We start from the raw sequence: 13,589 nt of genomic DNA on the forward strand, positions 1-13,589 counted from the left end.
TTCTTTAAAAATCTTCTTCTCAAGAATAACAAAGCCATTATTGATCATATTTATATGAAAGCATCCTCAGGTAGTGTATATTCAAGTTTGTTCAAATCATGACCCCCGGGGGTAGGGAGGGGCCACAATGGCCGACCAAAGTTTTACATAGAAATATATAGAAAATTTTTTAAAAATCTTCTTCTCAAGAATAACAAAGCCATAATTGATCATATTTATATGGAAGCATCCTCAGGTAGTGTAGATTCAAGTTTGTTCAAATCATGACCCCGGGGGTAGGGCAGGGCCACAATGGCCTACCAAAGTTTTTCATAGACATATATATGAAAATTCTTTAAAAATCATCTTATCAAGAATAGCAAAGCCAGGATTGGTATTGGGACTACTTTTGGATTTAAATTATTAAATAATAAACCAATTTCTACTTTTTCCTAGTCACAGTGCTCAGGTGAGCGATGTGGCCCATGGGCCTCTTGTTAAATGTTTTATAAGCTCTCAGTGGTGTAGCATGTATGCAGCATCATTGTTAAGATGTCTCTACTGTTTAAATATGAAACTGTCGAGGATCATTATAAAATGAGGATAAGGACTTAATTGTTGTCAATAAAAAACACACTCCTTTTGCAAGGACTTACAAGCACGGCGTGAACATCAGTGTTTGTCGCGTATATTAGTATCTTCAGAGGAGTGGTATGTAGGGACTAGATGTGGTAAGTTATATCTTTCAAATGATCTCCGTAACTCGCAGTCGAAATTGATGAATTCCCACCTGCTTTATAAATGATCTTTTAATTTAGTTCCAAGCATATTAATATTGTAAATACTGTGTATTTATGTCTTTTGACTTATATAACTGAATTGAAGAATTTTGTTATATTTATGTATCAGGCTATAAAAACACAGTGAATTTGGTGTAACCTTGATCTGTTGATATAATAATTTATGCATTATATGCATGATAAGAGTAAATAAAATGAGGTTAATGGGTCGAATTTATTAGCATGTTTACATGCTAAAGGTAGATCAGTTCCCGAATGAAAACCAATAAAATTCACAAACATGACAAATTAAGTGCAATATATGTATTTTGTTAAAAGAGTTTCCAGCATTTGAAAGCTTACTTCATCTGGTCTAGTTAAAAATCCTGGGAAGATAGATACTGGAACCTTAAGATTTTGAAAAAAGGTATCAGAATAAGTAAGTACAGTGGAACTTGTCTCATTCGAATATTATTTATTCCGTAATCTCGCCTTAAAAGTACGTACAGACTTTTTCAGTAAATCTGTCTTATCCAGGAATATAGTATAGTCCGACCCATTTCTTTATAACAAGTGATGTCTGGATTCGAAAAATTTGTGTAATAAGCTTCTTGTGTTAATAATGATTAAATAGCTAATGAGAGAAGTACTTCAACCATATTTATATACACGTGTATATTATGTACGCATACTCTCCTCAGTGACCAAATCTTTATATTCTCTATCCTATATCATATGATAAAAATACATGTACATCCCATCAGCTAACACTTATTCTAGATTTTCATGAATTTATTACATTTACACTATGACAAATAGATGTATCTTTCATGACATAGCAACTAAAACAACAATCGATACAAAATCACCATGAATTTTTAATAATAACTAAAGAAGGCTAATTTTTATTAAGAGACAAATTCAAAGTATTAAATTCCTGTTCCCAAAGAAAAAAAACGTAAATACTTCCGCCTTTCCTCTTTCTTCTTGTCAGAGGCTCTTAAAGAAACATCGCCCTTAAAAAAATTTCACATCCGCTGGGTGAGTAGAGCCTCCTTCGTGGTACAAAACTTGCCTGGTACTTCAGAATCTACATAAATATCTTTAGCTGCTATAAACGAAGAAACTGAAATCAAACGATGCGTGGGACGAGGTCATCAAGGTCATTCAAGGTCATTCGGGTAATTCAGGGATGCATTGATGCAGTAACTTAGGGAGGCGTTGATTTTCTTTTTATTGATAACCAAAAGCATGTTTAATGTGCAGTGTTTGATATAAAGTGACTACTAATCAGCGACTGGGCCATTATATTTTCTGGTTTTCTTCGATAAGTTTGAAAGCAGTAATCACCGATATCATGAAACAAAAGAATATATGGGATTTAGTTTAAACTCACTGTGTTTTGAAACTAGACAGAAAAAATTTAAATACGGACATTAAATCAAGGAAATTTCGCCATAATCAGTTTTATTTGAATTATTTTATTGTTTATAAAAGAGAAAATGGCGTCATGAGAATCCTTGGAATCGAGTGGTTATGAGTGGACATTTTCTTTCTGTACTCACTTTGCTGTGCTCGGCTTGTGGAGGTTTAGCCATGTGTACAATACAGGTAACACAAAAAATCGCAAAATCTATAAAATGCATGGAAATTTTCATTATCTTTAATCTTTAAAAACCTTTTTATAGTGAGCTGAGTAACATAAATACATGTGTCTTTAACACCTGCATATAAAGTTGTCATAGTTGATTCTAAGCCCAAGGTCATACTCTTAAGTACGCATAATTCGTAAAGCGAGGCAAGCTATTGACATAAAAGTTGGTGAAACAAGAATTTTAACTGTCTCGTCTGAAGAGAACATTTCAATGGTCGATCTACAAATACAATTTATTATTCAGCCGAATACTGATTCTCGTTGTGAATACTATTTGTTATACCATAATTACAATCTTGCCACCGTACTCGAAGATTCGGGAATATAAAGTTTTTGCCCTGACTGTCCATCTGTCTGTCCGCAATAACTTCCGATTGGTTGGAGATATGGCTTTCATATTTCATTTGCCCTATCCCTTTCTTTGGATACTTATAATTTGGAATCTCTTGGCCTCTTGCCCTTGGATTTTGACCAACTTTTGCAAGAATTTACTATACTAGTACTTTTACCTTTGGCATTGCTTTAGAAAAGTGTTGCTAGTGATTGGTACTTCTCAAGTGCATTCATTGTGACAAGACCTTTCCTTGTATTTGTATATATTAATAGTTTGACTTTGACCTATGACCCACTTTTAATATCTTAAACCTTGGACATATCCTTTGAGCACATAAACTGTAGCACGAGGGGCTTCTTAATTTACTGTTGTATTTCATGTTACAAAGCCTTCCTTTGGATAGCAACTATTTTAACCTTTTAACCTTGGAATTTGACCTTCTTTAAAAAAAATAACCTTGGGTAAAACCTTTGAACAGTTGTTGTTAGGGCTTTCATATTTCGCATGTGTAATTCTTATAACAAGCCCCCCCCCCCTCCCTGCGTACCTTTACATTGGCCCTCCCTTAGATCTTAACCTTGGATTTGACCCACATTTAAAAACTTAAACTTGCCTTAAACCTTTGAGTGTTTAGAGCTTCAACTTTCATATTTCACCGTATATTCATTGAGATAAGTCCTTTCTTTGGATAACATTTTTCCTCTATTTACTAGGGAGTTGGACATGCATTTAAGAAACATTAATTTTTGCCAAAAGTGAGCATCAGTGTTTCACAAACACATCCTGTTGTGAAATTAATTGTCACCATATTTTCCCGTTTTACAAGGAGCAAAGGGTGTGACCGGTTTAAAGGGATGCTTACTCCTCTATGGCACCCAATATTTTCCAGAAGTCCGTCTTTCTCTACTCTCGATTGTACTGTTTCTATGGCTTTTGGGCTTTATTACTAATTGCTATATTTCATTAATTTTGAAGTCACAGGGAAGGAAAATTACTTGTTTTTGGGGTCAATTTGTTATAAGAGTATTGAACTGTAACTTGAAAACCTACGTAACATACATATATAACCATGCAGCACTAAACGAAAAACTATACTACTATTTTTTAGAGGTATCCTACTTCTGTTGAGGAATGGTACAACTGTGTACCGTGTCCACCTCCAAGGAATTTCTCCTTGTTGTGTTCACAAGACAGCATCGATTGTACTGTGTTGATAAAACTGCTTGAAGTTTGCCTCTCGCAATATAACCAGTACTACCAGCAATGGTTTACCGATGAAATCAAGTGCGTAGAAAAACATACATGTTTGAACAAACGACCTTCCTGTGGTCTTGATGATGAACAAGTTTTTCAAAATATTTCGGATTCCTGTATAACAACCACCACTACCACTTCCACTACCACGACGAGAGCCACCACAACAACACCGTTTTACACCAGAACCACAACCTACTTCTCCACCACAACCCCTATGAGAACGACGCAGACGACCAATGATCACGTGACAAACGTCACAGAATCTCTCACAACATCGTTTATCGAAATGAGCAATGACACGACGTTGACCATTTCTGTTACAGCCATTCCACAAGAACCACCGAGCATGGAGCCTAAATCTTATGACTTATTATTTATTATAATAGGTGTTGTAGTTACTGTGTAAGTTTTTATTCTTGATTTTTTTTGTTTTTGTCTTTCAACCGACTTCAAGTTCAAAATCAGAAAAAGGTTTTATTAAGTCAAAACTTTGATGTCTTGATACATCAAAAACTATTCAAATACTAGTACAAACACCCAATTAAATTTTTGGTGGATGAATAGAATTAATATTATTTCAAAAGTTCATTTGATCTGACGTTTAGGTTCAAGTCTTTCTCAGTTTATGGGGCCTGGGTCTCTAATTTGCTTAATCACATAAATAATATTTTGATTTTATTTTTGATCATTTTAACAGGTTTGCTGTATTCGCAGCTGTCGTTTTTGCTTTCTGGAAAGTAAAGAAAGTAAGGACATTCGTGTTTTTCTTTAATTAAGTATAAAAACCACTATGTTGTAATATCAATCTTCACCGATTTCGTCTAAAGACCTACTGTTTTCACTAGAGAACATCAATGTAAGGATTCCAAAGCATTTATAATACATGTATACTAAATCAAGGTACTAGAAACTAATTGTTTGAAGTAATAAATACATGTAATATGTGCTGAATTGATATTATACTCTTTCGTTTTAGATTTACTATGTTAATTTTGAAAGCCCTCTTTACCGCCAAACTTCTACTGACTCGCGTTCACCGATCATAAGAACAGAAAAGGACTGCAGCATACTATGTGTCTTGCTCAAACATAGGGTGACGTCACATGACAACGGGTACCTGACGTCAAAAGAAATTCAAAAGGGATATTACAACCATGTTCCTGGGGTCGAATCTCAAACTGTCGCCGTGTTTCAAAACAACGAAATATTCGAAGAGGATGAGAGTATTAAAGCGAACTGTGATGACGAGCTATGTGAAGATAACGTCATTACAAATGACGTCGACCGGGAGACACGAATATAATTGGATGAAACATTAATCAAAACATTCCTGATATTAATACTCAAAAAATATTTGTTAGTATGTATATACAGATTATTTATGTATTTAATGGATTTTATGGTCCATCTGTAAATTAAAAAAAAAATGTTTGGTTGTCCTCTCCCAACCGACTGATTAAAAATGGCCCGACTCAATTTTTTTTTACATTCCAAGACACAATATATTTTTTTCTTTTAACTGATCCTCATATCCCGTCAACAAATATGTTTAATTTTTCTAGAAAAAAAAAAAGATTTTTCCGCCTTAGGCCTAGGTACCTACCTACCGATTAGTAAATAATTTTACCCTCAGTCGGGAGAGGACAAGAAAATCTTAATTAAAGATGGCCTCGCTGCTTATTATAGTGAAATATCAGATGAGTGCAATGCTGATACTTATTACAAGCATTGAATTTTGAAGAGCAAAATCTACTAAAATATACTACGGGTTTACATGCTTAAAAATGTTCAGTGTTTATCTGTACTTTATACATTGTATATTTATTCATTATTTAGTAAGAATTTCTTTTTTTTGTGATTTTTAGGGAGGAGGGGGAGTTATGTTAAAAGGAAAACGGCATGACTTCATTGTTCACATTGGTCCAACACAGCTAAATAATGGCCACGTTACATTTTTTCTGAGAAGAAACTAATAATCAATCAATATAAATTTATTTCAAATACAGATGTCTAGAAATAAGAAAACTGTATTAAGAAACTTTTCAAAAAGGAAAACGCAATACATTGTGTATTGTTCTAATAACAAAACATACTTATTTTATCAAGAGTTGCGGCGACAGGCGTATTTCTTTATCCGAAGGCTCAATATAATGATAAATATTTACGAATAGTTTTGTAAATTAAGTAAATTAATCAACCGTTGGAAATGTTTCGACAGAATGTTGTAAAGAATTGCACATCTGACCCAAAGTGTGCTTACATAAGTAAACTACAGGTATTATAGTTTAAAGTTTTGAGAGAGAAAAAATATTTAGCTCAATAGATTACATTTTGAGTTGCATTGTAGTAAATGTCTGATTATTTCATCTGCAACAGCCTTAATACTTTTTTTTTATCTTAACGTCATTTCCGTATGTTATCACATTTCCATGTGTATATCAATCTTTTGGTCATATCCGTTGTACGACAAAACACTAGAGTAAAGTAGAGCGTATTTACAATAAGCCGATATAATAATGAGGAAGAGGGAATGTCCTTTAAAACCGATAGCTATAGCTGAAGCAACATCATACACAACACAGCTGATTTTTCTTTCTCAATTTGAAATATTCGAATACACAGGATTAAGTGGCATCGGTATCATTTCCTCGTAAGCCAGGAAACATACTTCAATTCGTATGTATGAAGACACATGAAAATTCAGTCGCAATTGGAAAGATTGAAGTACTCTACGAAAGCTAGCTGACCAACGTCAATTAAAAGGGAATATTTTTTAAAAGATGGATTACGTGAAGAGGAAAATACTTTTTTGGGTTTTTGCTACTATTTATGGATCCAATTTTGAAATTGACGTCATCACTGGAATCACATCATGACGAGATTGCCAGAGATTCGGTTTGGATATGAATAGATTTTTCTGGCCACTGATCATTTGGATGTGTAGGGCTGGCGAAGTTAAAGGCATGTGTACAATCAAGGTAATATCGGTAGGAAAAACAATACAGTTCTAGTTCATGTAGAAAATATAATAATTTTTATTATATGATTGAATAATTTCAATCTCTCTGATTGGCTGAGATCCAACTATGTTAGAAAAATATTACGTTGTATTGACCTGCACGTGACGTTCCAGGTCAATACAAGGATTTATTTCCTCTACATTTACCTAAAAATAGATTCGGAAATTCCAAATTGATATAAATTGTTTTAAAAAGCTATTTAAAAGCTATTTAAACGACTATGATTTTTATTTTCATGTGAAAAAACAGCAAATATATATTTTGGGTGAGGAGGTAAGAGGGGATGCAGGGACACACATCCCCCTCCAACACTTTTTCTGAACAACATTTTTTTTAAAAACTTTTTGGTAGTCAGTTTTTCCTAATAAAACTCCTTCCATTCAAAATCTATTCCATAAAAAAGACTGACAATATATATTTCTCTCATGGCATTTTTTTTTTTTTTTACAAAAATTGATTTTAAAAAACATTTCAAATTGATACGACTGGTAAGGTTTATTCACATTTAGATTCTGCTACTCTCTTGTATTTGGCTAGGGCTTAATAAAATGCAAGCAAGTAATTAGCTGTATCATTTTATCAGTGAATCATATAATAAAACAATTATTGCTGATTTTTTCGGTCAATACAATGATTTAGCCATCTTCGAAGTACAATATTCACCTCGCCCTTCGGGCTCGGTGAATATTGTACTCCTCAGATGGCTAAATCATTGTATTGACCTCAAAAACCAGCAATAATTGTATATTATTGCAAATATTAAATTCTGCTACTGTGACGTCACTATGGCTTTTGCGTAAAAACTCGAATGACACGTAAAACGTCATTATTTATCAAACTTAGCAACTCAATTTGAAACAAACTTTAATTTTCAAATGGTAAATATAAAACATTGATAAAACAATATATTACAAATAGAAAAAAATAATGTATACATATCTAATTATACTATTGAATTTATTTCAGAGATACCCTGCTTCCTTGGATGAATGGTACAACTGTGTACCGTGTCCACCGCCTGGGAAATTTTCTATGTTGTGTTTACACGAGTGTGTTTCCAATGATTGTGATTTTTTATCAAACCTTCTTAAAGTCTGTCTTCCACAATATATCAGAGATTACCAACCTTGGTTTACAGACGACATCAAGTGTTCCGAAAAACAGGTATGTCTGGACCAACACCCACTGTGTGAATCCCTTAAAAGTGATTTTAAAATCTTGAACGTCTCTTGTGAACAAACGACGGAAAGTATGACGACAACGTCACAATATTTAACCATGTCTACATCATCAGCGGACCGTATTATTACTACACAATATCTCACCACGCTTGGAGTTTCCACAACTCAAGTCAATGTCAGGCAGACGACAAAACGTCACGTGATTAATGACGTAAAAAACGTCACGATAAATGACGTAAAATACGTCACAACTTCATTTACTGTAAGCAATGACTCCATTTTAATTTCTACAAATACCTCGAATTCAATTCCACTTTACCCACTGAAGACCGAAAACCATTCTTCAAATCCAGGCATTGCTGTAGCTGTAGTTTTGCTTATTTCGTAAGTTTTATTTTGATTTTATATTTGACAAAAATTATTTTTTGATTGTTTTTCTTATTTACTAGTTTTTGCTTATTCGTGAGTTTCATTTTGATTTTATATTTGACAAAAATTATTTTTTGATTGTTTTTTTTATTTACTAGTAATTCTATTCTTTTAAATTGTATCAGATTGGTTTTCTTTGCTTCTGTGATCTTTGCGAGAAAAGCAAAACAAGTAAGTAAATTCATGCTTTTCATAAACTTAGGGAATAACTGTCTTCTAATTTGGTATTTGCGACCGTAAATGCTGATTTAACGGTTGCAAACTGAGTTTTACCGGCGACGCGTAAGCGGAGCCGGTAAAATGGATGTTTGCGACCGTTAAATCAGCATTAACGGTCGCAAATACCAAATTAGAAGATTAGTTATTCCCATTCTAATGCAATACATGCATTTTGTTTATTTTTACGTCTTATTTTGATGAATTTTGTTACAAGATACGTCACGGAGCATTGTGTTTTTGCGTCGCTCTATTATGACGTCACAATGAAAAAGCTTTCACGCTCGTTAATGCTCGTTTTACTGCTTCAAACATCAGTGCATTGGCCAATCAAAAGGTGTTTTACAATATTTTTGCATTAGAATATAAATTTAATTAGTCTTGAAACATTTCTCCAGTACAAAAGCAAAATTTAACTGATCGATTTGCATTTATCTACAAGGTATGGATGAATTATCAGCAAACAAAAAGTCATTTGTATTAACAAGAAAATTATTATACATTCATTATCAAAATTTTAACTGAAATTAAAATATTTTTTATTACATGGTTCAAATAATACCCAGATCAGAACAAATCAAGATTGTATTGACATTTTTTTTTAGAATTATTCTGTAAGAATCAGGGCACCTCTTGAGCGCCAGTCGTCCACGAGTTCCCGCGCACCTGTCATCAGGACGGACGACGGTTATACCATACTGTGTTTTACGATCAAACGTAGAATAACGGCACGCAAAAAAGGACCTCTTTCACTGAAAGATACTCCAAGGGGATATTATAGCGCTGTTCAACTGGACGAAACTCAGGAATTTCAAAAAGATAAGGTGGAAGAGGAACAGAAAATAAATTCTTATGACGTTATCTGTTCAGTGGAGGATGAGAAAGAGAAAATAAATTCTTATGACGTTATCTGTTCAGTGGAAGAAGAGGAAGAGAAAATAAATTCTTATGACGTTATCTGTTCAGTGGAGGATGAGGAAGAGAAAATAAATTCTGATGACGTTATCTGTTCAGTGGAGGATGAGGAAGAGAAAATAAATTCTGATGACGTTGTCTGCCAAGTGGAGGATGACGTCATCAAAAGTGCCACACATGAGTCAGAAGTGTAAATGACAAAAGTTTAATAATTTATGAAATGAACATTGATTTTATCGCATAAATTTTAACGGAGATCTTTACCGGATTAAAATTTTATAATAAGAAATGTAAACCATGAGGAATTCTTGCAACTATGTGGCAGATCCAAGCCTGTTATGTTTGATACAAGTACGAGTAGTGAAATCACGCTATCGAAAAACTAAAAAAAAATAGGTGGCGGTTATAAGCAATTAGATGTTATAAACAATATGTTCAGGAAATCACAGCTTGTTCGTTTATCCAAGCACAACTCTTATGATGCAAGTAACATGCATACAATTTAAAAACGTTAAGAGTATAATAAGGAGAAGTACAATGTAAAAAAAAAATCATTTTTTTAAAATTAACTATGAACTGAATTTGAATCTTCAGACGAATTAATCAAAATGTGTTTACAGTTCCTGGCTGGAAAAACGGGTAAAAATAAAGTAAAGTAGTCTTTCATTGCCAGTTTTAAAAAATTTTGATAGTCATGTACCGATATTTCAAACAACTTTTTTTAAAATTAATTCCCAGTCTTCATGAAAATCCAAAATCAAAGATACATATAGCGGGTCTTATTTATAAATGTGCTACCAAGCATCTTTCTTTACCCCACAAAAATCAACAGCAGGGAAGAAAACTGTATCAGTACTTTTGAACGTATTTGAGAAGTTGTTCAGAAACCCTTGACTAGCAAAGATGCAAAGTTAACAACTGTTCAACACTTTATATTTTTGAATTCTCCACTATAAGTTAAAGACTACTACTAGTAGACAGAAAAACACTTGTACATATGAGACAACTGTTTCTAGTTGCTAATATACAATTCTTTTCATGGGTCACATGCAAATATATTGTGATAAAATACAACTACTGGAGATATTATATAGTACTATTAAAAAGAAGCATGTGTTTCTCAACAACTACATCTATGTAGTTTTTGGAGACTAGGTCTTCCAACAGTCTGTTGGAATTTCCGAGGCCGCTTATCGTGCCCCAATACAAGCAGGACTGTTTTTGTATTCAGATGAATTTGAATTTGTTAAAAAAAAAACTACTAAAAAAGAAATCTTGCTGTAGCCTTCTTTTTTACATTCAAATATAATGACCCCATTCTGTTGGTCTGTCTGCATTGATTCAACTATCCCACTGAACGTTAACAAAAAATATTAAAGACATCAAAGAGTTTGATGCTTTTTGCTGTTTTATATTTGGGTTTTTTTTTTCCAGAGAAAGCAGTTTATGGCAAACTGACATTTTAAATTTATAATTAGAGTAATGACTTCAATTTTTTTCTATTTTCAAGCCTCCTTTTATATCAATCTACTCTTATCACATGCATATGAAGTTTATGTCTCCCAGTTTTCTTTAAAAACCTTTATTAACAAATCTTACAACTGTTACGTGATAAAATGTATCTATTTCGGTTGATTCTATACGCAATAGCATGTTTTTGCGTACGGGTTCTAAAACAAATCTTAGTATGGACAAAAAGGTGATGATATTAGAATACTAGTAACAACAATCTTGTTTAAATAGCATCTTAATTAAACAAGAAACAATATTATACAGTTGTTGACTGGGATAGAGAAAAACGGTACATCTGTTGGACCGAAGTGCAAGATGTTGCCCAAGTCCGTAGGCCTGCATCAACAGTAGATTATTATATCCCTACTAAGCAGTCCCCATACAATTTCTTACTTTAAAGAGTCCGTCTGTTTTCCTCGATTGTCAGTCTAGGAACTTTTAAAATAGGTCTACGGCCTTGGGCAGTCTACCCCAGTAAACAACTGTATATTCAACAGATTTTTTAAATATATATCTATCCCATCGCAACGAAGTTGGAGGATACACTGTATATTAATCCAATTGTGTGTTCGATTGTTGATGAGTGAGGAACTGAGCGCTGTACAAATGAAACTTAAGTGAAGTAATTTACATCGGAATCGATGTCAAATGCTGTTTTAATTTAAAGATAATAATGCTCTTTGCAAAGGGATGTGCCGCTCTCTGGTGCCCTTGTTGAATCTCATATTTATAAAATACATATCATGTTTTTCATACTCATTGCTTGGCCATTGAATGAAAATTGAACTGTCTGAGAATTTTCAGTTTATCTGATCTTAACAAGGAACAGACGGCGGATGTGAACTGTTTACAGGGGATACTTCCTCCTCCATAGCTCCTGATATCCTATCTCTGATAATTACAGAGTTTAATTTATGCTTGTTTTATTCCTAATTTGTACTTTTTCATTGGACCGTTGAGCTTGATTTCAGTTCGTTGTCTTCATATTTATTCGAATAGGTTTGAAGCATTTTCCTTCAGAGTTAAGAAAATATCAATAATATTAACTGGTACTTGAATACTTTCTATTAAAAAAAAACATGTGATCAGTGCACATGCGCGTGTTTTCCTTAAGAGGCTCAGGAACCAGGAAATGTTTTTCTTTGGTCTTTTGTTTAATGATAAAGTCAGCTTTATCAGCATGTAGAACATGTATAAGAGTTATTTCCGTCAGAACCAAATTACAGAATATGGCGGAAACATACCCTTGACATTCTTCTCATGGTTTGAAATAGTTTAAAAGAATATCGAAATTGACGATAATATTAATACACTGTAATACTAAATTGCTTTCCATTCTGCAATCAGCATGAACGTAAAGCGGATATGATGAAAACATCAAACTAGCAGAATAAGAAATACGATCTCCCTATACTTATTCATTTCATATTCTTAAAAAAATCATTCTAAACTTCTAAACTTCAAAAGAGCCGACTTGTTACTACAAAAAAAACCCCATGCTGCTGCTTTATTACCCCTTCCCCACCCCTCGAGGCCCTCAGCTTGAAAAGAAATGGTAAGTGTACTGAGTATATGATGATAGGGAGGTTCGTCCGTCTGTTCCGCTGGCGTTTACGCATCATTTATCCGGAACTCCACCTGCACCACTTTGTAAAATTTCATGAGACTATTTCATCGTACTGTTGTGCAGCTCCTATTTGAAGTTTTGATCGGACATATATTCTTGACTTTCTCCGTATCATAATATGGACTTTCCCATTATACTCATATGAAAGCTGCTATATCATTTTGTGAGCTCAGTGAAGCACAGTACTTTTTCTCTTTTAAATGCACCTTTTCATTCAAGTTTCATTCATCTGCAATAGGGATGACAGATGACTCTTTTCCAAGGAGTTTTATTTTGCGGTTCGACACAATTCTAAAATGATAACAAAATTCTTTTGGGACTACGTGGGTTTGATTATCTGTACTGTATTTTTGCTATGTATCGTCTTGTTTTAAGTTTTATATTAAATTTTTAGAATTTTGACATAATGTTATTTCCTTTTGTCTAATTTAAATGTGTTTTATGCATAATGAGATTAAAATGAGTATCATTTGACACCTCATACGAAATTGACCCACATTCTGCCGTGAAGCGATGGACGAGACAAAATACTGTGTTCATTTTTATAGTTTATAAATTATTCCATACATGTATATCTGAATGAAATTTTAGGGCAAAAGTCAAGTACGATGTATATAAAGTTTTGATTTTTTTGTTTTATTATTAAAGGTTCTTTATAACGGTTGTGAAATTATTTTGGATCAACC

At 33.4% G+C, this 13,589-nt stretch overlaps 1 protein-coding gene across 6 annotated transcripts; it reads left to right on the forward strand.

Moving 5' to 3' along the window:
* Positions 1-469: 469 nt before the first annotated feature.
* On the forward strand, positions 470-11,918 carry LOC134264548 (uncharacterized). 6 transcript variants are annotated; one of them, XM_062746846.1, is made up of 8 exons: positions 470-714; positions 2,258-2,369; positions 3,855-4,405; positions 4,701-4,749; positions 4,980-6,981; positions 7,990-8,588; positions 8,759-8,804; positions 9,455-11,918. In XM_062746846.1, exons 2-5 carry the CDS (start codon positions 2,295-2,297, stop codon positions 5,304-5,306), a joined length of 1,002 nt encoding a protein of 333 aa, XP_062602830.1. In that variant the 5' UTR covers positions 470-714; positions 2,258-2,294; the 3' UTR covers positions 5,307-6,981; positions 7,990-8,588; positions 8,759-8,804; positions 9,455-11,918. The 6 variants fall into 6 exon arrangements, with proteins under 6 accessions (XP_062602830.1, XP_062602827.1, XP_062602828.1 ...); XM_062746843.1 differs by having other exon boundaries at positions 470-710; positions 2,256-2,369; XM_062746844.1 differs by lacking the exon at positions 8,759-8,804 and having other exon boundaries at positions 470-710; positions 2,256-2,369.
* Positions 11,919-13,589: the final 1,671 nt, after the last annotated feature.

This window comes from Saccostrea cucullata, unplaced genomic scaffold (genome assembly GCF_032062105.1).
Source record: "Saccostrea cucullata isolate Sc308-1 unplaced genomic scaffold, CSIRO_AGI_Scuc_v1 ctg934, whole genome shotgun sequence".
Classification (NCBI taxonomy): domain Eukaryota; kingdom Metazoa; phylum Mollusca; class Bivalvia; order Ostreida; family Ostreidae; genus Saccostrea; species Saccostrea cuccullata.

Coding starts and splice junctions, on each gene's coding strand:
- LOC134264548 (XM_062746840.1), top strand. CDS start 6,907: ATGAATAGATTTTTCTGGCCACTGATCATTTGGATGTGTAGGGCTGGC. Junction 6,982..7,989: donor AAGGCATGTGTACAATCAAG/GTAATATCGGTA, acceptor AATTTATTTCAG/AGATACCCTGCTTCCTTGGA. Junction 8,589..8,758: donor GCTGTAGTTTTGCTTATTTC/GTAAGTTTTATT, acceptor AAATTGTATCAG/ATTGGTTTTCTTTGCTTCTG.